Genomic DNA, 27,656 nt, shown 5'->3' on the forward strand with positions numbered 1-27,656 from the left:
GCAGTGAGAGGCCCGCGTACTGCAAAAAAAAAAAAAAAAGAAAACTCACAACTGCTTTGGGAAGTAGTCTGTTAGTTCCTCAAAACGCTAAATGTGGAGTTACTATATGACTTAGCAATTCCACTCTGGGGTATATACCCAAGAGAACTGAAAACATCTGTCCACATAAAAAACGTATACACAGATGTTCATAGCATCATTATTCAGAATAGTCAAAAAGTGGAACACCCATCTGTTCATCAACTGATGAATGGATAAACAAAACGTGGTGTATATATATATAATGGAATATTATTCAAGCATAAAAAGGAGTGAAGTACTGACATATGCTAGAATATGGTTGAACCTTGAAAATATGTTGAGTGAAAGGAGCCAGTCACAAAAGACCACATATTGTATGATTCCATTTATATGTGTAAATGTCCAGCACAGGCAAATCTATAGAGACAGAAAGTAGATCAGTGGTTGCTTGATGTGGGGGAAGGGTGGAGGCATGGAGGCAGGGAGTGGCATCCACTGGGGACAGGGTTTCTTTTGGGCATGCTGAAAATGTTCTAAAATTAGACTGTGCATATACTAAAACCCACTGAATTGTATACTTTAAAAGGGTGAATTTTGTGGTAGGTAAATTATATCTCAATAAAGTTAATAAAAAATAGATGCTTTAAGTAAAATCTAAGAGAAGAAAGCAAACCGTTTTGCTTTCATATGTGAATTACATAAAGTTGAACAAAATCTTTTTGATTTGGACAAAGTGTAAAAAAAAAAAAAGAAGCAGGGACTTCCCTGCCGGTCCAGTGGTTAAGACTCCGTGCTTCTACTGCAGGGGGCGCGGTTTTGATCACAGGTCTGGGAACTAAGGTTCCACATGCCTTATGGCCAAAAAAACCCAAGAAGCAAACTGCTCTTTTTTAGATGCTCTATAAGGGGTGCCCACATAGTCCTCCTCCCTATTGTGCCCCCCCATCCCAGCTATGCCGGACTCCTGGCCTGAGGGAAAATTTGCTCCCTGAGCCCTCTACCCTTTAGAGTTCTCCTGTCACCCCTGGTCCCCCTCACCTCCCCTTGGTCAGGCTCCTCTAGCTGCATAGGACCCCCACCTGCCTATCCACACAGGCTCCCACCTCCTGGGAGCCCATGTTCTCGACTCTCTCACTCCCCCCAGATTCCTTCCTGCTTGATGCTGGCTGTTTCCTGCTAGCTGCTTAGAGGAGAAAGCATTTTGGAAAAGTGGATCACAGAAGGATCAACATCCAGTTTGTTGTCTATTTTTTTAACCATCTGGAAGAGATCTGTTAAGGACCCTTGTTACCATCCCCCCTTAGGGCCTGATACGCCAGGGGAAGGATGCTCTGGAGCAGTTGACGTACTAGCCGTGTGGCTGTGTTGGGCAGGTACGCCTTTCTGAGCCTGTGACATGGACAGCATGTTCCCTCCCGGCAGCTGGGGTTGGCATCTATTGAACAACAGCCATTACTGTAGAGAGGGTACCCTATACGCTGAGCTCTGCCGGTAGTAAGTCACTTAGTCCTCACAATCAGCTTCTAAGGTGGTGTTAGCATCATCGTCATCGGACAGGTGAGAAGTGGAGGCACAGAACAGTTCAGTAACTTGTCCAAGTTCACCCAGTTAATAAATGGAAGGTGTGGACTCCAACCCAGGTGGGCTGGCTTGAGTCCGTGTTCTTAATCTCCTTGCCCTACTGTCCCTGATAGACTAGCACTAAGTTTATTAATAACACTGAGAGGAAAAAGAGGCTGCTGTTCACCGAACACCGTTGTGCATCTCATTTGGGTCTCCCAGCCACTCCAGAAGGAGGCTCGGTGACATGAGTCCCATGTCTGGAGTTACCCACGGAGTGTCAGAGTTTGTATTCAAATCCAGACCAGTGCAAGTCCTCTCTCTTTCTTCCACTTTGTCCTGCCTTTGGCCCAAGCTTAGGGTTTACTGACCATCAGGGTTAGCTTCCCACCTGCTTTCAAAGGCTCCATTTGTGGCCAGGGCCTGGGAGGACTAGGACAACCCCTCACCAACACACACATGTGGACACACAGGGCTCTTCTACAACTTATCCTGCTCTCTGTCCTTCCTGGGAACTTCTAAGGCTGCCCCTCCCTTTCTCCTTTTCTGTGATTTAGAAAAAAGAGAGAGACAGCCTGTGATTCAGTGAAAAACGAACTGCTTACAGGATTTTTAAAAAAAATAAATTTATTTATTTTATTTATTTATTTTTGGCTGCGTGGGGTCTTCATTGCTGCACGTGGGCTTTCTCTAGTTGCCGTCAGCGGGGGCTACTCTTTGTTGCCGTGCACAGGCTTCTTACCGCGGTGGCCTCTCCTGTTGTGGAGCACGGGCTCTAGGCGCGCAGGCTTCAGTAGTTGTGGCACGCGGGCTCTAGAGCACAGGCTCAGTAGTTGTGGCACACAGGCTTAGTTGCTCCTTGGCATGTGGGATATTCCCGGACCAGGGCTTGAACCCGTGTCCCCTGCATTGGCAGGCAGATTCTTAACCACTGCGCCACCAGGGAAGCCCCAGGTTATTATTATTTTTCTAAATTAATTAATTAGTTTATTTTTGGCCGCCTTGGGTCTTTCTTGCTGTACATGGGCTTTCTCTAGTTGTGGCGAGCAGGGGCTACTCTTTGTTGTGGTGCACGGGCTTCTCATTGCGGTGCCTTCTCTTGTTGCAGAGCACGGGCTACATCTAGGCACACAGGCTTCAGTAGTTGCAGCACGCTGGCTCAGTAGTTGTGACGTACAGGCTTAATTGCTCCGTGGCATGTGGGATCTTCCCGGACCGGGGCACGAACCCGTGTCCCCTGCATCGGCAGGCGGACTCTCAACCACTGCGCCACCAGGGAAGCCCAACCCCCAGGTTATTTTTTAAACTACGTATCATTCAAACACCTTTGAGGCCATGTGTCTACCTCCATTTCTTCTCTATAATGAATTATGGCACCAGAAATCACATGTAGCATTTTCCAAAGTGACTTCATATGCCTTTCTCGTCTAACTCTTCTAATAGCCTCCAAATAAGTGGCCTTGTTGGTGAAGGCTTATGAGTTTGCTGCCTTGCATCATTTCTGGTATCAGGCCCCCTATTCCCCTGGGGGATGCTTTCCCCACTCTCGGTGCACTGTGTTTCAGTTGGGTCTGACACTGCCTTTCCAGGTGTGGTCACGTGACCTAACCTGGCCAGTCAAAGAAGCCCATTCCCCTAACTCCTATGATTGGCTCAGCATTGGGCACATAATCCAAGCTGAACCAATGAAACTCAATCCCTGGGGCTATTAGAGGTTCTGCTATGTTTGATGAACTAGTAGCCCATAAACCTGGAACTTCTAGAGACCATCTTTCCATTACAGGGAGAAAGACTGACAGAGAACGATATCAATATAGAAGAAAGCAGAGCTGAATGATGAAGATGCCTCTGAATCCCTGGATCCATTCATGCCTGAAGTCACCATGACATAATCCTACACTTCTCAGTTTCATGACCTGATAAATTTCCCTTTTGGTTTAAGCCCCTTTCGGCTGCGTGTTTGTCACTTGCACTTGAAAGGGTTATGTCTCATTCAAGGTTGTCATCTCCACTGGAAGGTGAAGAAACTGAGGTCCGGGAAGTTACTTGCCCAAGGTCTTTGGATGTTGAGTAACAGAACTGGGACTAGAACCCAGGTCTCTAAGGCCAGTTGTCACTCCTGCTGTTCTGCAAGCAAAGAATAGGTGTCCCGGTTATTGCTGGTCAGTGCTGGCTCCGGGAGAAACATGTGTCATTCTTCAGGACAGATGCTCCAGTGAGACGATCAGCCAAGGCCTTGGGAAAATGCTTCACCAAGCCCTAGAGAACCATTAGCAATTGTCCCTTGAAGCTGGGCATACCCAGAGTGACCTGGCCCTGGGGCTTGCCCAGTCAAGAGACAATTACAGAGCACAGAGACTGCCCTTTTTCAGGAAGGTGAGGCCCACGGCTCCTTCCCTCATCCCCACCCCAGATGCAGCCCTGAGCCAGGATAGTGAGGACCAGTGCCAAGGTCCTTGGCTTGGGGTGAGGGATGCCAAGAGGGGAGGCTGAGCTGTGGCCGGGGGGGCCCAGGAAATGTGGAGCTAAGCCGGTGTTTCCCAGTCTTCAGCCACACCAAGGCCACCTTTAAGGATTCTGCCATAGGGACCTCCCTGGTGGTCCAGTGTTTAAGAATCCGCCTTCCAATGCAGGGTACATGGGTTCGATCCCTGGTCAGGGAACTAAGACCCCACATGCCACAGGGCAACTAAGCCCACGCTCCACAACTGTTGAGCTTGGGCACCTCAACAAGAGAGCCCACGCACTCTGGAGCCTGAGTGCCACAACTAGAGAACCTGCCTGTGGCAACTAAGACCCAACACAGCCAAATAAATAAATAAATATAAAAAAAGAATTCTGCTGTAGCCAAGTGTCACCTTTACTTCGTATTTTCCTATTTCAATAAATGCAAGCACACTTTGGAGATATTTCAGGTTCAGTTCCAGACCATTGTAATAAAGCAAATACTGCAATGAAGGGAGTCACGCAAAAAAATTTTTTCCCAGTGCATATAAGAGCTTTGTTACACTATAGTCTGTTAAGTGTGCAGCAGCGTTACGTCTAAAGAAAACAACGTACATACCTTAATTCAAAGTATTTTATTGCTAAAAAAGATGATAATCATCGTCTGACAATGCAGGGTTGCCACAAACCTTCGATTTGTAAAAAACGTAAAACACAATAAAGTGAGGCACAGTCAAATGAGACGTGCCTGTGCCTTTAATCACTTCCATGAATTGAAAACTGGTGTCGCTTGTCAAAAATATTGACCCCAAAGATAGACACAATGAACACAAAATGATGCTGTTAAACTTTAACTCAAGGTAGTTGCCCTAGGCTGCCGACCTGGAGTCTGGCTGTCAGTTAGAAAGGCGTTAAAGGGAGGTCAGCACCAAAGCCTTGCCGTTGAAGCACATTCACTGCTGTGCGGTGACCAGGTAAAGCTATCTCTCCTGTGGCCAGCGGCACTCCTGTTCATCTCAAGCTTTGGAAAACACCGAGGTAGGCAAATTGTAAACCCTGGACAAATGCTCATGAGCCATGGAAGGGTATATTTAGAGCGCCGTTTCTGCCCAAAGCTCTGGAAGAGCAGTCACTCCAAGTAAGCAAGTAACCCAGACAGGAAAACGGAACAAGCAATAAAGACAAGCCCACTGAGGGATCAAGCCTCGGTTAAATCATTCATTCATTCAACATTTATTGAGCGCCTACTGTGTGCCAGGCACCGTGCTAGGCGCAGAAATACAGAGATGCATAAGATACAGTCCATGCCCTGAAAGGTTCACAGTCTAGAAGGGGAGACAAACATGTAAACAACTAAAATATAGTATGATAAGTGCCACAACAGAAGCATTTACAAAGAGGAGAGGTAGCCTGGAGGGGGAGGGACACGGGGGTGGTCTTCCTGGAGGAGGGGGCCTTTGAGGGGGATTGTGAGAGACAAATAGGTGTTTGCCAGGCAGACAAGGCAGGAGGAGCAGGGTAATAGCATTCCATTCTGATGAAACAGCATGAGCGAAGGCACAGAGGCATGAACTGCATGTTTTGAGGGGCGGGGAGCTCTATTCTGGTGGTATTGCTGAAGTTGGCTCCAGAGGCTGTGGCTGGAGAGGAAGGCAGAGGCAGGATGATGAGGAGAAACTGAGAGCAGGAGACATCTCAGAGGCACCCCAGAGGACAGCAGAGCCTGAGGGAAGGAAGGCTTCCACCCAGGAAGAGAAGGTTCCTGGCTGACCCAAGTTACGCCCGCTTGAGGACAATCGGAGTCCTCACTGCAGCCCCAAAGGGACTGGACCCAAGGCCAGAGGAGGAGCTGAACTGAGGGAGGGCTGAACAGAGGGGAAGGGCCCAGGCTTGGGGTCCTGGAAGCTGCCACTCATTTGAGAGCTCTCCGCTCCTGGACTTCTGATTTCTGCTCTCTGCTGTGCAGATCCCCTGCTCCCACCATGACGGGGCCAGGGGCCAAATGAGAAATGACCTGGGAATGTCTTTGGCCAACTGTAAAGGGCGAGATGAATGGCTTTACTAACTAAAAGAGGAAAGGGTTGAGGATAAAGCAGGAGTTCCTCAGAATACGGGTCATAATGAGAAAACCAGAGTTGCCCTGGTGGACGATGGCTCTCTGGTCCCCTGGGGAGGAGGGGCCCTATTGGCCCAGGGCAGGGGCAGAGGCCAGCTGTGCAGGGAGCATGTGTGACCTACAAGACTGTGGGGCTGCAATCCCAGCCTCCTGGTGTCTCCTCAGCTTGAGGTCAAGTTTCCTTGGCAACCAGGATCCTCCGCCTTCCAGGCAGTAGGGGAGTCACCGAGGCAGAGATTGTCCACAGCCAGGCTTCCAGCCCTTTCCTCTTTCTCAGAAATGGCTGTTTGAAAAATGCCTTCATGGGGGCCGGGTGGAGGTGGAGCAGGGAGGCTGGGGGAGGAGGGGCAGACTCTCAGTAAACCAGAGCCCAGGTGCCCCTCTGAGTGACCACTTTTCCAAGGCACCACACCTCAGGCCACTTTGAGGGAGTGAGTTTCTTTCCCTACCCTGGATGGGAGGAGGGGGAAGATGGACTCAACCTGTTCACGGCTCCTGCTGCCCTGAGTTCAGAGGCTACGGTGAGTGAGGCCTCTTCACCCTCACTGCCATCAGGGGAACAGAGGAAGGGAGGAGGGGAGGTTCCCGATTAGCTCTGCCCTCGATGGCTCAGCCTCACCCCACGGAGTCTCCAAGCCTTCTGTCAGCCCCCTTCCTCTCGGTCTCAGGCTCTCGTTGCCTTGTCCCTCCTCTCCCCCGACCCGGGTCGGGGCGTGGTGCCGGCTTGACGGGCTGACGGCGGTGGTGGCGGAAGCAGTGAGAGGGAAGGTGTGGTGTGAGCCATGGTGGGTGGCTTCCCCACCACGGGGGTGGGGGCGGGGGGGCTGGGCTGGGCTGTGGTGGGGTCACTTGCTCTTGTGTAGGTCCTTCAGCTGGCGGAGCTTCTCCAGGAGCTGGGCCCGGGAGTAGCCATTGTCTCCCGTGGGGCCTGGGCCTGGCCCCAGAGCCTCCTGCAGCACCAGGCAGTGCGTCCTCAGAAACGGGTTATAGGAGCGCTCCTCTCCCAGGGTGGACGGGCACTGTGGGGGGAGAGGCATCCGGGTTTGGTGGGGAGAATCTGGAAAATAGACCCAACAAGGGAAGAACGCCCGCACCGCCCCATCCCAGGGTCCAGAAGTTCTCACTGGAAGGCCCTTGTGCCAAATATGTCAGCTCTGGAGAGGGCCCTGCAGGGTCCGCAGGGATGAGCCCTCTCTCAGGAGTGCCCTCGGCCCCTCCTGGACCCCAAGCCTCGCACCGTGCTCCTGCGTTCCAGCCGCTGCCTCTGCACCCACTGCATCTTCCTCTCCCGGGCCAGGTTCTCGGGCTCCACCACGCCTGCAAAGCCCAGGTTCTCCTCTGCGTACTCGTGGCCTAGGGATGGCCATGGGGGCCAAGACACAGGGCAGAGTGAGATGGGTGGTACGGTCAGAAAAAGTCCTCCCCACCCGCAGGCCTATGGGTACCTGACGACTGGGGAGGAGGGGCAATGCTTCCAGAGAAGCCCCGACCACATGGAGCTGTTTCTCTAAATGTGGGCACAAGTCAGCCACGAGTGAAGAGGCAGAAGCATTTCAGGAGGGAAAACCACCAGACCTGGAGCCAGAAGACCTGCATTCTAGCCCGTCTGGCTCTGCCCAGCTGTGCGACCTCAGTCAAGTCATGGCACTTCTCTGAGCCACAATGTTCTCCTTTGGCAAGTGGGGAAAATAATAATGCCACTATAAAATTATGTGTTCCTGGTGCCTGGAACAGGGCCTGGTACACGTTAGGTGCTCAATAAAGTATTTGTTGAATGAATGAATGGATGCATGTATGTTCTGAGGATTAACTGAGATATGAGTAAATGTGTTTTAGAAACTATGGATATGCAATGTACACATGCACATACGTATGGATGGATGGATATTCCATGTACGTGCATATGGATGATGGACGTACAGTGTGTGGATGATGGATGCAGGCAATGATCCATGCAGAATGGATTTAAGGCCCCTCTTTGCTCGTTAAGCAAAGGCAATTTTCTGTTCTAGGCTTTGGCTATGAAAAATCAGCCATCTCCCAGGGATGCTCTGGGACCTACAGGGCTCCCAAGAGGCTGTGGGCTGGTTGCCAGGGAAGCAGAGTCCTTACAGAGCCAGTTCTGCAAACAGAAGGGAGCTCTGCCCCCACTGCTAGAATTGGCTCCCAGGAGCCACCAGAGGTGGAGCTGTATCCCCTCTGGGCCAGGAGCTGAGTCGGCTGGGACTCTGGGGGTGTGAGGGGCTAGGAGGAGAGGGAGGGGCACCTCACCAGGCCACAGCAGAGTGTCGTCCCCCAGCCCCAGCACGGTGTCCAGTGAGCTCAGCATGGTCTCTGCGGTGCCCTCAAAGGTCCGTCCTGGTAGGGTCAGAAGGTATGTGTAAGGTACAAGAACCACACAGCACGGTAAGGTACATGAAAAGGGTGGGGACCAGCTTGTACAGCTGGGGCTGGCCACCAGCCCTCAGCTGTGCCCTTGCCGTGCCCACTTCTCTGGCATCTACTCCTTCCCTCCCTCTGGGAGCTGGGCCCAAATATTCAACCGCAACTGAGCCCATTTGAAGGCCTCCATTGCACATATTGACATGTGGATAGAGGGGGCTGCAGAACCTTCAGGCTGAGTTCTGTGGCTCCAAGCCCTCTTGATATAGGGTTGCTCTTTTCCGTAGAGCACTTCTTTCTTTGCCTGTGCTGTCTTTGGGACTCCATGCACCTTGGGACCTGTGATCCTCCCACCGACAGGATCACCCTCTCACTCAGGGGTTCTCAAGTTTTTGTAACTAGTCTTGCCAGTCACTGTATCAGAGAACCAGGCTCCACCCAGTGGAAACAAATGCCCTTCGAGGTCTCTACTCAGTTACAGGCATCGTCTCATTCTGTCCATCCCCCGCGGGAAGTCGTGAGGATATAAAAGAAAAATCGAGGTAACAAAGGCGGGAGTAACTGCCGAGGCAACACGTGTACTGAAACCAATGTTTCCATGCATTGCGTGGAGCTGTGGCTGTCCTTGGGCCCCTGCTCTGGCCTCTCTCCCTCCCTCTTGTCCCCCCTCCTCCCTCTTCCCTTTTGGGGGACTCACCACAGCCAGAGAGGAAGAGCAGGTCCCCTGAGAAGAGGCAGGAGGGACCCTTATAGGGCTCCCCATCCAGCAGGTAGACCAGATGGCCTTGTGTGTGGCCAGGGGTGGCCAGAGCCTGGATCTGAAGCCGTCCCACACTAACCATATCTTGATCACACAGGGGACTGAGAAGCGAGGCAATAGTGGAGAGAAGGCTCTAGAGCTTGTGCCATGCTGATCCTCCCTCCCCCGCCCTGCCCAGGCCCAAGGGAATGGGTGATGTACAGGAGGGGGGCTTCCCCACCAGAGAGAGAAGGCACCCCCAGTGCCCAGGACTTCAGACCCAAGCCCTCCTGCTTTCTCTTTTGGGGACTATGGCTGGATCACTTGGGGGATGGGCAGTGGCAGTCTTCAGATGGGCTGTGATCTACTCTCTAAGGGCCAGGAAGGGCATCAGCAAAGATCCACCTGCTGACACCCCTGAAACATGTGACTAAAGGATGGGGGGTGAGGGGAAGGGCCCACAAGGGCCATCCCATCCCTGGGTCAAGGACTTACTGGGTGAGGTAGGGGATGCCGTCCTGAGGGCTCCCATACACCCGACAGTCCTGGTGCCGCCGGCTGAGGTCACGGTTCCCTCCACTGTGATCCCTGTAGGATGGCACAGGCAGGGTCTTTAAGGGGCAACTGTACTGGGCCTCCTGCCTCCTTCTTCCCCAAGCGTCTCCAGGTCTCTGAGCCATGGGACTCCTGGCTTCTGGACTGAACCAAGCTGTCCACACCTCTTCTGGCCTTAGTTCAAGCAGTCCCCCTGCCCAGAATGTTGTCCCAACAACTTGCCACCCCTCCCCTCATCACCAACTAATGCCAACTGATCTTCTGGACTCTCAGCTCCAGGGTCATCAGTCTCTAATTCCTCCAAGTGGATCTGATCACACCCTCCCTGGTGCCCCCGCCCCCCGTACCCTGTGCCAACTGTCACAGTTGTTACTGTTTGTCATCGCTGTACACTTCCATCCAGGGCTGTCTCCCCTATTGGACTATAAGCTCCTTGATGTTAGAGATCACAAGGTTTGCCCATGCCCGGCACACACGCCCACACGGAATGGAAGGTAAATGCCTGCCCCACCCTCCTCTGGCGCTTCAGAAGCCTGATAAGTAGAGCAGTGGGAGACCCGCCCCTCCCCCTCCTTCTCTGCTGGTGCCCCAGTGACTTCATGAGGATGGTGTCCACCCATACTGACTTCTTGACTCTCAACCCAGCCTGTTCTCGCGGGACCCAGTCCTGGCAAGCCCAGCCGGGGCAGGGGCCAGCCAGAGAAGAGGATCTGCACCCAGACCTCCCACCTCAGCCCCTTACCAGTGCTTGTGGGTGCAGAGAATGGCAACCAAGTTAACGCCCTCCTTTTCAATGGAAGCCTAGAGGAGAGAGGGGGCAGTGAGACTGAGGAACAGGATGCAGAGGGAAACAGGGGCGTGGGTGCTGGGTGGAGAGGAGAGGAGAGGAGAGGCGAGCAGGGAGAGATGAGGGAGAAGGAGGGGATGAAGCCAGAGAATGAGAAGCGGGTGGGGAAGAGAGGGCCGGGTAAAGGGGGGCAGCTGAGCCGCAGCCTGGGCACAAGCGAGAGGGAGATTCGTGGAGGGGGTAGACACACAGACACACGCACACACAGATAAATAAGTAACAAGAGGGAATGGTAACGACGCCCAGACACGACAGACAGAGGCGAGGAGAGAAGAGCGAGGGTCAGAAAGGGGGCCACAGAGAGTGAGAGGCGGAAGAAAACTCCCTAGACCCGCAGTCCTGGGTCAGCACCACTTGCCCTCTGGCTCTGATTCCCCCACTGCTGCCCTCCCCCTTTCCCCCCGCCATGCCCTGACACTGAGTCCCTCCCCATGGTGTGTTTGTGGTGGTCTCTTTTTGCACATGTGTGTCAGGGTCTGTGTGTGAGTGCACATGGAGGGGGGCACATCCCATTGGCAGAGGGCAGGGTCAGCCTCTCTCTAGCAAGGAGAAGCTGCCAGTCCTCAAGGTGACCCCAGGTACCCCCGACCCCATCCTCCCCTCACCTGTACGGCCTGAGGGTCTGAAGGGTCCACAGCCACAGCCAGCCGGGCCTGGGTGTCGATGATGAGGTAGCTGTAGTTGTCTGAGAGGACGGGGATAGGAAGCACCTTCACTCCTGGGGAACAAAGATGGGCTGTGGGCGGGGTCATGGGGCGGGCAGCCCAGCAGTCGGGGGTATGAGATGGGGAGTAGGCTGGGAGGGTGGCCACGGCTTGGGGCGATGCTGGCCCGGCGTGGCCAGAGCTCACCATTGAAGAGGCGGGGCTGGGTTCTGGAGTGGCCTTTGGGGTAGCGATTCCGAGCCCTGCGCAGCTGCTGGCGGTAGAAGAGGTACCCGAGCCAGGTGCGGGTGTACAGGCTGTACCTGCAGGACGGGACGTCTGTGCTCAGCCCTGCCCCTCGAGCCCAGACCCTCCGTGAAGCCCAGGTCCCATGTCTCCACTCCCTCAGTCACCCCCTGAGTCAATGCAACTCCACCATCGCTTATCGTGTGCTGACTGTTTGCCCTGCTCAGTACTCAGGACAAGATGGAGAATGAGACAGAAACACCCCCAAGCTCACCAGGCGAGATGTGAGCTGAGGAATTCATATAAGAGAACCGAGGGTGAGGGTTTTATTCAGTGAAAGGGGTATAGGAGTTAGGAAGCTGCAATGAGGTGGGAACAGTATTTCAGGAAGAGCAGCGGTGTGTCGCAGTCATGCCCGGGGCTTGCTGAAGACCAGATTCTTCGGCCCCATCCCAGTATTTGAGACTCAGCCAGTCTGCGGTGGCGCTCGGGAATCTGCATTTCTATCAAGCTCCAGCTGATGCTGATGCTGCTGACCCAGGGACCACAACTCTGAGAACAGCTGGGGTAGAGGAAACAATAGGCCGAGGCCCAGAGGCAGCAGACAGCAGGGTTTACTTAGGGAAAGTGTAGAAGGTTCTGTTTGGCTGTTTGGTGGAGGAAGCAGGCAGTGGTGAGGCTGGATGAGCTGACCAAACTCCCTCCCTCCACCTGCCTCCATTCCAGGCCATCCCAGGCTACACAGTGAAAAGGGGGCATGAGGAACAGAGGGGACTTGTGAGTGACAGAGTCCCCCAAATACAGGATGCCAGCACGCAGGGCTGGCTTCACAGGTGTGCGACCCGGCAGTCACATAAGGCCCCGCGCTCGGTATGATGCTCTGCTGTTGCCATCTTGAAATTCTTAACGATTTTCTCTTTGAACTTGTGTCTTGTAAGTGAAGTCTGATGGGACAATGGAACATGCATGCGAGCAGAGGTGATACACACAACATCACGACATGTGTCTGCTCCGTCCCTGCTGCCCCTCACACACCGTGTTTGCGATGGCCATGAGCACAGAATTCTGGTGGACCCTCTATGTGTGGAAATTCAAGCCCCAAAGTGAATACAGCTGAGTGTACATCTATGACTGAGTAAAGAGTGGGGTGGTGGGCACTGGCTGGCCCGTAAGCCACACTTCGGGTTCAAACTAGAATTTGCTTGAAATGCATCAAGAAGGCAATGGTGTTCTAAGAAACACAAATGATCAAGGAACCCTTATCATGTTACTTCCCTGTATGATCCCACCATTGATGCTGCAAACGATGCTGCTACGGAAGGAAAGGGAAAGAGGCAACCAATCTGTCCTTCTCCTTCCAGCCCTTCCCGGTCATCAGTAAGCTGAAAGCAGAGAGAGCCGGTAGAATGTGCACGTATCAAGAAGTGAAATAAAAACAGCTGAGTTAGTTCGGTGCCACATTTCCACCGTTCTGGTCGGAACATAACACATATCCACGTACAAGCTAAGAAACGTGACTTATGTAGTTTTGGTGATCCCACATATGAGCTAAATGTTCTTATATTTGCATTTAAGAGTGGCACTGCATGATATATAATGAATGGCATAATTCATGCTAATAGTTAAGATTTTAAGTACTCCTCTGCTCAGAATGACATTAAGTAGCAAATTAAAAACATCACGGCAAGTCGGCAAGTCAAGAGAGAGATCATAGAAGAAAGGAAAGGCTTTATATTTTAGTACCTTATGTGGCACCTCTTTCCTGCCTTTCGAGCAACAGACTCCAAATTCCTTTTCGTAAAATCCCATCTTACACTGGGCCCTGCAGAGCATGAGCAGGAGTGGTCTCAGGCCCTCTGCTCTTGGGAAGGCTACTGGGGCTGGGGTGTGGGTGGGGTCGGTCAGTGCTCAGGGTTACACGGCAAGGCAGTCAGAAAGGGGGTGGGGGGTGGTTCTGGCTGATCAAGCCTGAGACAGAAAAGTTGAGGTGGGGATGTGGACGAAGGGCCCTAAATCCCTACAGAGGCTTGCTGTGTCTGTGTCGGGGAGGCAGCAGGGGCAGGCGCTCTTCAGGCCCCTTTGGGAAGAGCAAGCTGATCTGTCTGCAAACAATTTGATCGAAACCAAGCATGTTTCCATGACAGTTTGGTCGAAACAATTTAGCTGAAGGTGAATCATGGCTGTCCCAGCTCTGTGTGCCCATGCCCTTGTATCCATTGGGAATCTAGACGCGCTGTGGAGGGGTTTTGCCATCCTTTTTTTTTAAAAATTAATTAATTTATTTAGTTTTGGCTGTGTTGGGGCCTCGTTGCTGCACGTGGGCTTTCTTTTACTTGCGGCGAGCAGGGGCTACTCTTTGTTGCAGTATGCGGGCTTCTCATCGCGGTGGCTTCTCTTGTTGCGGAGCACGGGCTCTAGGTGCGCGGGCTTTAGTAGTTGTGACGCACAGGCTCAGTAGTTGTGGCGCACGGGCTTAGTTGCTCCGCGGCATGTGGGATCTTCCCAGACCAGGGTTCAAACCTGTGTCCCCGCATTGGCAGGCGGATTCTTAACCACTGTGCCACCAGGGAAGCCCCTTGCCATCCTTGATGTGTCTTTATGTCTGTTTTTTCATAGACCCTGTTTTTATTTTTAAACCCATTTCAGCCACTTCCTACTTTCACTCATTCCACAATACTTAGTGAGGCCTTGCTATTAGCCTGCTCTGGGCACACAGTGAGTAAGGCAGAGTCCCTGCCTTCTTGAAGCTTATATTCTAGTGGGACAGACAGGACAATAAACATACTGTCAAGTGAAGATGACGAAATAAACAAGGCAAAAGGACAGACAATGAGGACAGGAGCTGCTATTCTAGATCTGGTAGTCAGTCACGGAAGGCCTCTTTGAGGAGGTGACATTTCCAAGAAGTGAGGGAAAGGCCGTGTGAGAATCTGGGGAAGGGACACCAAGAACAGGCAAGTGAGAGGTACCAAACACCCGGAGCGGGGGTGAGAGCTAGTGGGAGCTGCTGATTCTCTCCTTTCTCCCTGCTGTGCTGCTGGACTAACAAAGACTTGGCACAGCAGAGATGCCCAGCCAGAGGGGATGGGTTGGAACAACCTAAATACCCTGGATTGGACTCCAGACCAGAAAAAGAATGTTAGGGGGACAGTGTGCAAAATTTCAGTAAAGTCTAGAGAGTGGTTACTAGTTTGTATGGACGTTGATTTCTTGGTTTTGATAACTGTACCATGGCTACGAAAGATGTTAACGTTCAGGGGAGCTGGGTGAGGGGTACATGGGGATTCTTTGTACGAACTTTGCAACTCTGAAATGATTTCAAAATGAAAAATTTTAAAATAATAAATAAGAAAATAAAATCACCCTTTCCTCTGTGCCCGGACACCACCCTGCATCCATGCCCGGAGTCCTGTTCCTGACTTCATTTCTTCCTACTTAGGCTTATGGAAAGTGCAGGGGCTCTGGCAACAGAAAGGTCTGGGTTCCAGTCACGGCTTGGTCCATCCTTGGTCTGAGAACGTGGGCAAGTCAATGGTCTCACAGATCAGGCTTCTCATGTGTGTGAAGATCCATTGACATACAACAAGATGACAAATGTTAACACTCTCCAGGGCCTGACAGGTGGAAGGTGTTTAGCAACTGCTGTTTCCTTCCCGGATTCAGCCGGGCACCCCTCATAGCTGCTAGAACATGGCCGTCCACATCTGGGAGGGACTGGTAAATGTCCCCTGTCTTCCCTTATTGGATCCTTATTATATGTGCTTTGTGCTCCAGCGAAGATGAAGGTGCACAAGCGCAGGGACTGGGCACTAAGAAGCTGCAGTAAACAAGGCCCTGCTCTTTCATTGACTTTCTCCAGCAGGTACTTATTGCACATGCTGGACAGGGTGTGGACGGCAGAGAACGAGACAGATGGCACCCTGCCAACATAGAGGAGCAGCCAACAGACACCAAACCGGAAATCAAAACACTTGACATGCAAGCCGTTAACTGTCGTGGGAAAGGAAGATGGTCTTACTGTAGACAGGGTGGTCGGGGAAGGCCCCTTCTCTGAGGGCGACGCTTGAGCAGGGAACAGACAGATGAGGGAGACAGCAGTGCAGACTGTCTGGGGGGGGGCGTAGCACCAGCGCCCTGGGGCAGGCACGAGTAGGGCACGTTCTAGGAGTTGCCAGGAGGCCTCGAAGTCTCTAGCCAGAGAAGGGGTCAGCAAGGTGCACAGGCGCCAGGCCACGGAGAGGAGGTGGAAAATTGCTGGTGGGTTTTAAAGTGGGGAAGCATGTGTTCTGACTTCCCTTTTTTTTTTTTGCGGTACGCGGGCTTCTCACTGCTGTGGCGTCTCCCGTTGCGGAGCACAGGCTCCGGACGCGCAGGCTCAGAGGCCACGGCTCACGGGTCCAGCCGCTCCGCGGCATGTGGGATCTTCGCGGACCGGGGCGCGAACCCGTGTCCCCTGCATCGGCAGGCGGACTCTCAACCACTGCGCCACCAGGGAAGCCCTGACTTTCTTTATTAAGAGCTCGCTCAGTTGCTGTCAGAAGGTACAGTGAAAGGGAGCAGAGCGGAAGGTGGCAGGGGAGCCGAGTCACTCAGTGGGGGAGATGACGAGGGCCTGGCCTAGAGGGGATGTTGGAGATGGAGAAAGGTGGGGATGGATGCCAGACCCGAGATCTGTGCTGGCCGGGGTGGCCCTTGTGGGCCTGAGGTCCGGATCGGTGCAGAGCGGAGGGAGGGGCCTGAGGACCTAGTGGCCCTGGGCCACTCTCTCCAGGCCTAGTCCTTCCCTGACAATGAATTTCTCACGAATCTCTCAAGTCCCTGAGCTCCGTCTCCTCCTGCATCAGCCGTTCGGCTGTGTCACAATCACCAGGGTCCATAACCACGCTTGTCAGCTCTTCCTCCTGCTGCCTCTCTTTCTAGGAAAGGCCCTGTCATCCTCGTAGTTACACAACTTGAGCACCCCTTTAACCCTTTCCCCAGTGTAGGTGACCCAGACAGGATTCCTCTCAATTTCGCTTTCTACCCACCTCCGCCACATGGGCTCACCCCTGGGAACAGGCCCTAGAAGCTCTCAGTGAGGCCCTTAGGAAAGCCTCCTTCATCCAGCTCTCTGCCTCTGAAGCAAACTGCAAACTTCTGGCAAACGTTTAAGTTCCTAAAGCGCCTCCTTTGACTGCACCCTGCTCCTGCGCAAAAGCCTTCAGTGGTGCTGAATGGGAGAGTGTCCAACCCCCAGGCAAGCCCTCTGTGGGCTGGGAGGAGGCAAGTCTCTGCCCCCTCCTCCCGTAGGGCCCGTGTCCCAAGAGTGAACAATCAGACCCGCCTAAATGTCTGTCAAAGGCACGGTGGATAAATAAGTGGTGACCTGTTCATACCGTGGAAGACCATACATCCAGGAAAGCGAATGACCTAGAGCACCAACCCTCAGCCTGCAGAGCTCAAGCACAGACATGCCACAGAGAAAACAGGTAACCTGACGGTATTTATCTAAAATGCCAAAGCACGCAAGACCATCACTGGTATTGTTTAGGGACAGAGACATATGTATCAACAGTAAAAGAATAAAGGCAGCTGAGGGGATAGTCAACACGCACATTAGCAGGGCTTCCTCAGGGGCAGGGAGAAGGTGGGTGGGGAGGTGGGCACGGGCTTCACAGCATCTGTAATATTTTCTTTCTTAAGCTGAGAGGTGGGGGGATTGTTATACTATCTATCTTCTTCTGAATGCCTGAAACAACTCATTAAAATTTCAGAACTACAGTCCTGCCTGGCTCCCGGGGAGTTCTCAGCCTGGAATACCCTGCAGGCCTTTCTACTTACTAGAACCCTAAGCATCCTTCAGGGCTGGGCTCAAACCCTGCCCGATTGTCCCAGCAGAAAGCTATCTTCCCCTGCTCCATCTGGGGCACTCAGCCTCTCCCCGTGCCTCCAGGGGCAGGTGAGCCCTGCAGTGGCTGGGCCTTATCCACTTCTACCCGGAGCCCTAATCAGCGCCATGCAGGGGGCAGGCAGTCACCAGCCTTCTCCTCGTGGCTCCTCTGCACCCCCATGGCTGCCCCCAGCATTAGCCCAGCACAGAACTGGGACCCACAAAATGCTGGCTTAGTGACCAGGAAAGGCAGGGCAGGGCCAGGCGTGCAGGTATTAAAGTGACGGGCACAGGACTTCCCTGGTGGCACAGTGGTTAAGAATCTGCCTGCCAATGCAGGGGACATGGGTTCGAGCCTTGGTCTAGGAAGATTCCACATGCTGCGGAGCAACTAAGCCCGTGCACCACAACTACTGAGCCTGTGCTCTAGAGCCTGCGATCCACAACTACTGAGCCCATGTGCCTAGAGCCCGTGCTCCGCAACAAGAAAAGCCACTGCAATGAGAAGCCTGCGCACCACAACAAAGAGTAGCCCCCGTTCGCCGCAACTAGAGAAAGCCCGCACGCAGCAATGAAGACTCAGTGCAGCCAAAATAAATAAATAGATTTATTTTAAAAAAATAAAGTGACGGGCACAGAAAGAGGATTGTCAACACTGTGGCCCCACCTGACTGGCCCCGTGCCAGGCCAGTGGATCCTGTGAGGGCCGGTGGGAGCATCCAGGGCCCAAGTTACAGCTACCTCTGCCCCTGTTCTCCCCTCCCCTCCTCACCCGCCTGCTTCCAAGTCCCTCCCCTCTCCCAGCTGCACGCACATGGCAGAGCAACGTGCTCTGCCATGTAGCTCACCGAGACCCAAGGGCATGGATGGGGCAGTGTCACTGAGGCACAAAATCTCAACTTCTAAAGTCGAAGAGATGCGGCAGGACAGAGGAAAGGGGGTCTGAAGATGGGTCCATAGTCCCGGCTATGCCCATACAGGTTAGAGCATCTCTCCAGAGCCCACTGGCCTCATCTTTAATAATAATGACTTTTCCCACAGCTTTCCTAGACCCCACCTGTGAGCTAAGTGCCTCCCATCAATTATTTCCTGTCATCCTCCAAGCAACCCTGAGGCAAGTATCATTATTTCCTCCATTTTACAGACAAGGACAATGGAGCCCAGAGAAGGGGGGAAGGGATTTGCTGAAGATCACAGAGCGGCAGAGATTCACCTGAGGCAGCCTGACCCCGGAGTCCACACTCTTAACCGTTGCAAACCCCAAATAAGAGGGTAGGATGAGATGAGTGGGCCTGAACTATTTGGGGGCAGACCCAGCTCCTCTGAGGGCCTTTGCTGGGAAAACTGATCTGTCAGGGTGGTTACAGTGTTCCAGACACACAGCCCAGGATCTGGCCTCTGGGACCTCCTGGAGCACTAGTTTTAGTCTCTTTGAGACACAGACCCCTTTGAATGCTGTGAATTCTCTCCCCAGACCAACTCCTTACATATGCAGCAGTTTTCCCGAGGACTACAGAGGGTCAGAGACGCCCGTAACTCTCAGGAGAAGACCCCTTTCAATCTAGGCTCTGCCATTCTCTACCCTGGACTTATGACTGGGTGGATGGCTCCATGGGGAGCGTCACGAGCCAGATGGAGAAGAGAATTTAGGAAAAAAGATGGGACAATGTGGAAGTGAATGAGTCCCTGGGAAGAACCTGGCCTTCTCTGCCTCCTGTAAGGCGGCCCCACAGCTTCCTTTCTTCTGTTGCCTGAGGCAAGAAGCAGGGAACTCACTCTCCAAGCCTCAGTTTCTCTCTCTGTAAAACCAAGTGCTCGGGCTTCCCTGGTGGCGCAGTGGTTAAGAATCTGCCTGCCAATGCAGGGGACAAGGGTTCGAGCCCTGGTCCGGGAAGATCCCACATGGAACGGAGCAACTAAGCCCGTGCGCCACAACAGCTGAAGCCCGTGCGCCACAACTACTGAGCCCGCGTGCCACACCTACTGAAGCCCGCGCGCCTAGAGCCTGTGCTCCGCAACAAGATAAGCCACCGCAATGAGAAGCCCGCACACCGCAACGAAGAGAAGCCCCTGCCTGCCGCAACTAGAGAAAGCCTGCACACAGCAATGAAGACTCAACGCAGCCAAAAATAAAAAATTAAAATTAAATTAAAAAAAAAAACAAAAAAACCCAAGTACTCCTTCTCTCTGAATGAGCAGCTGAGTCCAGGAAGTTCACGTGACTTACAAGATGACACTGACCTCCCCAGGGCCTGATGTGGAATTCTAACTCCCTGCCACGGGGTCCCCAAGCAGGGTCAGAACGTGCCCGAATGCATCAGAACGATCTCGGAGTGCTGGTGAAACAAAAAGATTCTGACATTTTCCTCTTTTGCTTACCCCGGCTCTGCCCCCACCCCGCCCCTCCTGGATTCTGATTCAGCAGTTCTGGGGCCCGGAACTACCCACTGTGGCCGCACCAAAAAGAAAAGGAAGTTTCCTAATTGGTCCTCTGGGACCCACCGGGAGACAGAAAAACCACTCTGCAGGGCGGGGCTGGGGTGGCGGCAGCAGGCCTGGGGCAGCCTGGAAGGTGCCTGAGGGCCCTCCCCGCGGGTCGGGTCGGGGCTGCAGGACACAGCACCCCGTCGCCCCAGTGAGGGCCACAGGCATACCTTTCACTCCTCGCCTCGCTGAACCAGAGTGTGGCGTCTTTGGTATCTGAGCCTGAACCTCCAGCCCATGGGAGGCCACCAGGGACAGCTGGGGCAGTGAGACACAGCCCCTCCCCACCCCCTCCTTTGGCTGGCTGTGGAGAACACACAATGAAGCCCTTCTTTTCCCCCTCCTCCCTTGAGCAGTCTTGCCATCCTGGGCAGCTCTGAGAGAGGCCTGGGGGCTGTCTGTCCCAGCTAGGCCCTGGCCCCAGACTCTACCAGCTGGACAGCAAGCCCAGGCTGAGAGGCTTCTCTGGTCGGGGGGTGCTTTTGGCTTCTCCTCTCCTGCACCCCCGGGACCCAGGTTTTCCCAGGCTTTGCATCTGACCAGTGACAGGCAGTCTTTATGAAACCAAACCGGAAATGCCTGTCTGAGGGCTGAGGGACCTGGACAGCCACCAGGACACAGAGTCCTACTGGAGCACAGCCTGCTCTGAGGCCCCTCAGGAGCAAATCGAGCCACTAGCTGTTCCGTGCTTTCTCAGAACTGAGGAGACTGAAGATAAGGAGATAGCTAAAAAGGCCCTCAAGAGTGAGAGTTTCCGGACGCTGCCAGCAGGCCTTGGGGGGTAGGGGGACCATTTCCCCATGACCAGGAGAGGGGCAGTGCCTGCGTCAGGTCAAGACACAGGCCTGAGCGGGAGACCACGGGGCCTGTGTCTATTGTCTCCATGCCCATCCCGGGTCACCGTCTTTCCCGGGGGGAGGGAGAGCGGCTGCTGAGGGCTCTTGGGAGGACCAGAGACGCAGGCATTGCTGGCGGCCTCTTTGCCGGATCTTGGTCCTGGGCAGGAGGCCTGGACTATTTCTGTCTCCTTGCCTGAAATCCCAGGCCACCTGCCCAGACAAGGCCCCTGGGGTTTGTTTGGTTCGGTCTGTTCTTTTTGGTGCCCCCTCCCCCACGCCCCCGCTCCCTCCCTCACCCTAATCCCAGGCCCTCTTGATTCAGTCCTGCTCCTTGGGCTAGGCCTGTGGGAGTCCAGTGGGAAAATCACACCTCTGAACACCTGATGCAAGAATTAGCAAGAATATGCAGTGGAGGCTCTAGGAGGGGAGACAGCGCTGGGGGTCCCTGGAGGTGGAGATGAATTTTGACTGGGGAGGCCGGGCAGGCTTTGTAGAGGAGATGGGACTTGGGCCAAGCTATTTATTCATTTAAAAGCCCTTTAACATGGGGACATATGTATATGTGTAGCTGATTCACTTTGTCATAAAGCAGAAACTAACACCATTGTAAAGCAATTCTACTCCAATAAAGATGTTAAAAAAAAAGCCCTTTAACAAGCACCAGCTCTGTGCCGGGCACTGTTCTGGAAGCTGGGATACAGCAGTGAAAGAAGTTTCTTCTTTCATGTGGCTCATATTCAGGTTGGGAAAGAAAACCAATAAACAACAGGCAAGTCGATATACAGGATGTCATGTGGTGATACGTACTACGGAGAATAAGCTAGCAGCGTAGAGTAACAGAGCGCAGGCGTGGGGGCCTTGCTGTTTTTACACAGGGTGGTCAGGGTAGGCCTCTCGAATAAGGTGACATTTGAGCAGAGACCTGAAGGAAGAGAGGCACAGCCATGTGGCTATCTGGGGGAAGAAAGTTCTAGTGAGACAGAACAGCGAGAGGTCTTGGAGGTCAGACTGTCTCAGAGTGTTTGAGGAACAACAAAGTGGCCTGTATGGCCGAAGCCCAACGAGCAAGGTGAACAGCATACCAAAAACAAGTGAGGTTGGGGATCGGCGGCCACTCAGGGTCTTTGAGCCATTCTGGAGGGATCTAAGCAGAGAAGTGACACACTTCTGACTTCAGTCTTAACAGTTTCATCCTGGTTGCTACGCTGAGAGTGCGCTGGGGGTACAAAGGCTGAAGGGAGCTGTCAGTTTAGGAGATGAGGTGAGAGGCGACCACAGGCTGGCCCAGGGTTGTAGCAGTGGAGGTGGGTTAAGTGCTCGATTTTGGATATATTTTGAAGATGAGCTTTGATGCAACAAAATTTGACGTAGGGAGGAAGGCCTGGCAGGCCCCAGACAGAAGTACAGCAAGAACACAGAGCCTGGGGAAGATGGGATTGGGGGAGATGGGTCCGGAGGGGATGTGGGAGAGCCCCTTTGGGTGAGGGGTGTGGACTCCACTCTGTAGGCAACGTGGCCTGGGGAAGGGGGCATTGGGAGCCATCCAGCCGAGGGGCCGCTGTAGATGGTGACACTGCAGCTCTCCAAGGTCCCAAGGCCTGCAGAAAGGAGAAGGACCCTCCCTGCTCCCTTCCTGCAGGCTGTGCTGTGGATGGCCCAGACCACTGCCTCTATGTGGCCTTTCTTCGGGCCACGAGCAGGTAGGTCATTCACTCAAGAGTCCTCAGCTCAGGACCTTTGCCACCCTTTGAAATCAAGCCAGTGGTCCTCACTGGCCCCAGAGAAGGGCTTTCCTCTTTCAGAAGTGGAGCAAGCAAGGTTTGTCCTGAGACAGCTGGTTTCACTTGGGTCAGGAGGTTCAAGAAAGATCATCTATGCTTAGGAGTGAAGAGAGCACTTGGTCAGGGAGGGTGGGAAGGTTTTGTCAGCTAGGACTGTCCATCCACAGAGGCCGAGTGCTTTCCACTTTCTCAGACATTCTCAAGGCATTCCCAGCCTAATTCCCCATTCACCCCCCTCCCCGCCCCACCCCCTGCAGACAGGCTCTGCTCAGGGGCCCTTTCTCTACTTAAACCTCCTCAACTACCACTGAGAAGGCAAAGGGGCAAAAGGGAAACTGAGGCATGAAGTAGGAGGCACACATAGGGGAGCACACACTCCGGATCCCAGCCTCCTCAAACACACCCTGCTCCTCCTGGGGAAACTGACACGCCCTGCCTCCTGCCAGTTAGGGTGCCTGTTCACATGCTCCTCTCCCCGACTCCTTGAGAACGGCGACCAGACTCCGCTCGTATCAGTGATCCCGCAATCTCGACCCAGGGCAGTTAGGGAGCTCACTGAATGAATGAAGGGTTGTGGGATTTCCTGATGGGTACGTGGGCAGGATAGGCTTGGAAGACAGGAGTAGAAGCATGTAAGGAAGCTCCAAAAAAAAAAAAAAAAAAAAGTGAGGTGCTTCCCTGGCGGTCCAGTGGTTAAGAATCCACCAGCCAATGCAGGAGACATGGGTTCAAGCCCTGGTCCGGGAAGATCCCACATGCCATGGAGCAATTAAGCCCGTGCGCCACAACTACTGAGCCTGTGTGCCACAACTACTGAAGCCCGCGCACCCTGGAGCCCATGCTCCACAACAAGAGAAGCCACTGCAATGAGAGGCCCGTGCACCACAACAAAGAGTAGCCCCCAACTCTCTGCAACTAGAGAAAGCCCGTGCACAGCAACGAAGACCCAACGCAGCCAAAAATAAATAGTAAATACATTTATAAAAGAAAAAAAAAGACTCCATGCCTCCACTGCAGGGGGCACCGGTTAGATCCCTGGTCAAGTAACTAAGATCCCACATGCCGCATGGTGCGGCCAAAAAAAAAAAAAAAGTTGACAAGCCTCCCCAGTTAAAGCTATCTGGGCGCCTATTTAAAAAAAAAAAAAAGGAAGCTCCAGAAGGAGCCATGGCCCAGCGCCATGTATCCTCCCTCCCACCCATCCCCCATGCTATAGAATGAGCAATTGCTAACATTTCCTGAGCACTTACTGCAAGCCAGGCCCTCTGTAGAATTTCATTTGATCCTCACAGGAGCCCTGTGAGATAGGCACTATCACCAGGCCCATTTACAGATGCAAACAACTGAGGCACAGAGAGGCTGAGTTATTTGTCCAAGGTCACGTGGCTACTAAGGAACAAAAGCTAGGATTCTAAAGCAGATTGTCTGTCCCCACATGCTATGTGCTTAGCTACTCCACGCTGCCTCCCAGGCCCCGCAGAGTCCCAAATGTGTGTGTCTACCTCAGGTTAGCCCAAATCAACCCTCCATTGTGCCGTTATCCCCATCCCAAGACAATGGTGGTTATGTTTGAGGAAAGCCCTTAATAACACTGTCAAACACCAGTGAGTATTGTTATTAATGATAACATCAACAACGACTCCTCTCCCAAACATTGCTTCCTATCTCCATCGTCCACTTTCCAGCCTCCAACAGAATCCTCTACTTGTGGTCCTCTCAGCCACACATTTAGGATGGAGTGTGCCCATGTGCTCTGCCCCTCCCATCATGTCCTGCCCCATCCTGTCCCCCTCCCTCTCCATCCTTCCTGGAGGCACCCTCACAGCATTGACACCTGCCCATTTCCCTCAGACCGTTTCCTGCTAACACCCCCCCCACCCCCGTCCCTCCCAGCAGCCAGCAGCTTCTCCCCCAAGGGACTGGACTGATTGTTTCCCAGACCCTGGAGGGGGCAGGATCTGGGATTCTGATTCCAGGCACGCCCTTCTGCTATGCAAATTTGGGGAGTTGATTCCAAGGCAACCTTGAAATCCAGCCACGGGAAAGCCCATGGAATACTGAATTCCAAAGAAGCTCTCTGAGAATTCCAAGTTTGAGGATTTGGAAACTCCCACACCCCAAGTTCTAGGACTAGCCAAACCCTCAGGATCCTGAGGTGGCGACCTTGGGAACTTTGATCTCAGGACTTCTGATTCCAGTCTCTTGTGGAAACTTATTTTTCACTTCCTCAGGCCATTTGTGTGATTTCAATGTTACCAGTTTTGAAAGCTGGAAGTAGATTTAAAAATCCCTCCCCAAATAGAGCAATCAAATTTCCATAAATTCTGTAAGAACTATTCTTTTAAACCCTAAATATGCAGATATTTGAATATTTGTAAATCTCATTATTTTAACGCAGAGCAGTGGTGACTTAGTTGGAGCATCATTGAGAATGTGACCACTGTTTGGGCTATTAGAGATGCAAATGCCCCAAAAGGCACACGTGCAAGATCCCCCCACCCTATGTTTTTCCAGTTTTCCCCCCACTGGGCCCTTATATCTCTTTGTCTTTAGTGAGTGTGAGCACAGTCCTAGGGGTGAAGCTTCTGGGATATCTGGGGTGGTCAGGGGAGGAGGGGTGAATTGTACAATGTCTTCTCTGAAACTCAGGAAATTCCCGGCTTAGGTCCTCCCCCGAGCCTGGCCTGGGGCCAGGGCTCCCATAGTTCCCAGGCCCAACATCACCGTGCTTCAACTGGGGCCTGAGGTCCTGCCCCCTGGCCCTGCTGGTAATGGGAAGGGGATAGAGACCCTAGGAAGCCTTCCTCTTGTGGCTCCTTCCCTGCCTCTTAGTGTTTCCGTGGCAGAACAGGGCTGGTCGCCACCCTTGCTTGGCCCAGGAAGGAGTAGAAGTAGGTGGAAGGGAAGAAGGAGGACTGGGGTGGGGGTGGAGGGTGGTCAGAAAGGAAAAAGTCACTGGAGGTCAGTGAACCAGCGAGAAGTCAGGCTGAGTGATTAGGGTCGGATTTCACAGCCTGAGGCTTATGACAGGGGCCAGGATGGGTGGGGGAGGGGACTGAAGGAAAGGGACAGACCGACCTACAGAGTTGGGACTCTCTCTTGGGACAGAAGAGCTTACATTGAATGGTAGGGAGTTGAGCGATGCGGAGAGGGACAGGGACACATGGAAGGAGTTAGCGGTTTCACGTGAGACTTAGAAGGTCTGAGACATTCCTTCTCACCAGCACCTGCCCACTGGAGGAACTTGCGGGGGTGGCGGGAGCCCGGGCTCCTGCACCTGCTCTCTTTTCCAGCTCCCTTGTCTCCAGCCCCTCATCTGGCTCTTTTCTCCAGATGTCCTCTCAACGCCCCCTTTCTCTGGCTACCCTGGCCTGCTCCCCACCCTACCCCCGCCGCAAACTGCTTTCCCCAGCCCAACCCAATTTTCCACCCCCAACTTCTCTTCCTCAGTCCCCCCAGATCAGTGGCTTCTCCAGCCTGCCTCTCCAATCGCTCTTCTCTGGCCCTGGATCCCCTAGCCCTAGCCCCGTCAGAACCCCTAAACCCTCCCCCGGCACCCCTCTTCAGTCCCCCTTTCCAGCGCGACCGCTTTCCCGAGCCCCGCATCCCGCCGGAGGCCGGCACGAACCCGATTCGGAAGAGCAGCCGCTTGCTACGCGCCATGAACAGGCTACGGAGGGTCCGCCGCGCTCGGCAGCTGCTGGGGCTCGCGAGCAGGACGAGGACCAGGAGCAGCAGCCCGCAGCTGGCGACCCACAGCCACGACGAAGGCCAGCCTTGCCAGGCCATGCTGGGGGCAGGCGCCCGAGGCCGCCCAGGGGGCGGGGCGGGGCGTTGCTACGCGACGGCTCGGCCCAGGCCCCCACTTGGAGAACCTGAGGGTTTGGGGCCACGCCCCCTGCACCCGCAAGCTGGGAGACTGGGGGCGTTCTGGTCCCGCCCCTTCATTGGCTCGCGTTCGCACCCGCCCACTCGCCGTCCCTGGCCTGGTGCACTCCTGGAATGTCACCCGGCTGAAGGTGGCCTGGCCCCGCCCCCGGCTGGCCGGTCGGGAGGCGTGGCCGGAGCCGGCATCTGATCTGCGCTAATCCCGGTATAAAATCGCTGGAGTCCGGGGCTCGGCCCCACACCCTCCCACCTTCCCCCAACAGGGAACTCTGAGAGAGGCCCTGGAATGGGCCTCTTGGCGGGAAACCGTAGCCTCATAAACTTTTCCAGCTGGAAGGAACCTGGGAGATCACATGGGTCAGCTGCCATTCATTCATTTATTCATTCACTAAATTACTTTTCTGTGTTCTCCTTTGTGCCAGGCACTGTGCCAGGCTCTGAGAATGCAAGGATCAAAGACACACAGTCTCTTCATTCCTGGAGCCTACAATCTAGAATCCAGCAGAGAAACAAACCAAATAAGCAAACAAACATAATTATATATGTATTTATCTATACTTACATATACGTGTATATGTACACATACATTGCTACCTGTGTGTGATTACAAATTGTGGTGCTATAAAGAAATCGAACAGAGGGGGCAATGATATGGAGGACAGAGAGGGCCAATTTAGATGGGAGGGCCTCCCTGAGCTGGTGACATGTAAGCCATGCCCTGAAGGATAAGAAGAGGCCACAGAGGCTGAGGGAGTGATTCGACCAAGATTATACAGCAATGGATGGCAGAGGCAGGACTAGGACCCAAGGTATCCCAAAACCAGTGGGGTTTCCACATCATTAGCCACCCCCCCCTCCACACCATGCTGCCTTCCCAATGAGTTCTAGAAGTTGTTAAGGTCAGTGGGTTGGAAGGAATTGTAAAGACAGGTGTGGTGACCTCTACAAATTTGGGCAAACTGGAGCTAGGGCTGGGCTCCTTCTGGCTCCAGCTCTAGCCCTAGCCCAGCACAGGGAGGGAAAGAAATCTGCAAACAGTGAAGGTAGCTATGTCCCCAGCGGGGAGATAGTTGGGGAGGGAAGAAGGGGAGGCACTGCTCTTGTTTTCTTCTCTTGCTTTTTGGGCTTCGGCCCGTGCTCTGGCCTGAGAGAGGCTAGATAACCTGACCCCCAAACCACACTTTTTCTCTCTCCCTCTGATGTACTCTTATGAGATAGCTGAATCTAAAGACTGAGTCCC

The 27,656-nt window shown here is 53.5% G+C and overlaps 1 protein-coding gene across 1 annotated transcript; it reads right to left on the reverse strand.

Annotated features, from left to right (window-relative positions):
- Positions 1–4,540: 4,540 nt before the first annotated feature.
- LOC111171821 (PNKD metallo-beta-lactamase domain containing) lies at positions 4,541–26,496 on the reverse strand. Its single transcript, XM_022567667.3, has 9 exons — positions 26,157–26,496; positions 11,517–11,632; positions 11,271–11,383; positions 10,561–10,619; positions 9,759–9,851; positions 9,222–9,385; positions 8,414–8,500; positions 7,380–7,495; positions 4,541–7,161 (listed from the first exon to the last, which is right to left on the reverse strand). The coding sequence occupies exons 1-9, from the start codon at positions 26,315–26,317 to the stop codon at positions 6,988–6,990; spliced, it is 1,083 nt and encodes a 360-aa protein (XP_022423375.1). The 5' UTR covers positions 26,318–26,496; the 3' UTR covers positions 4,541–6,987.
- Between the last annotated feature and the right edge of the window lie 1,160 nt (positions 26,497–27,656).

This window comes from Delphinapterus leucas, chromosome 8, assembly GCF_059928025.1.
Source record: "Delphinapterus leucas isolate spDelLeu-1000000601 "Yukka" chromosome 8, BTC_Dleu_Yukka2, whole genome shotgun sequence".
Classification (NCBI taxonomy): domain Eukaryota; kingdom Metazoa; phylum Chordata; class Mammalia; order Artiodactyla; family Monodontidae; genus Delphinapterus; species Delphinapterus leucas.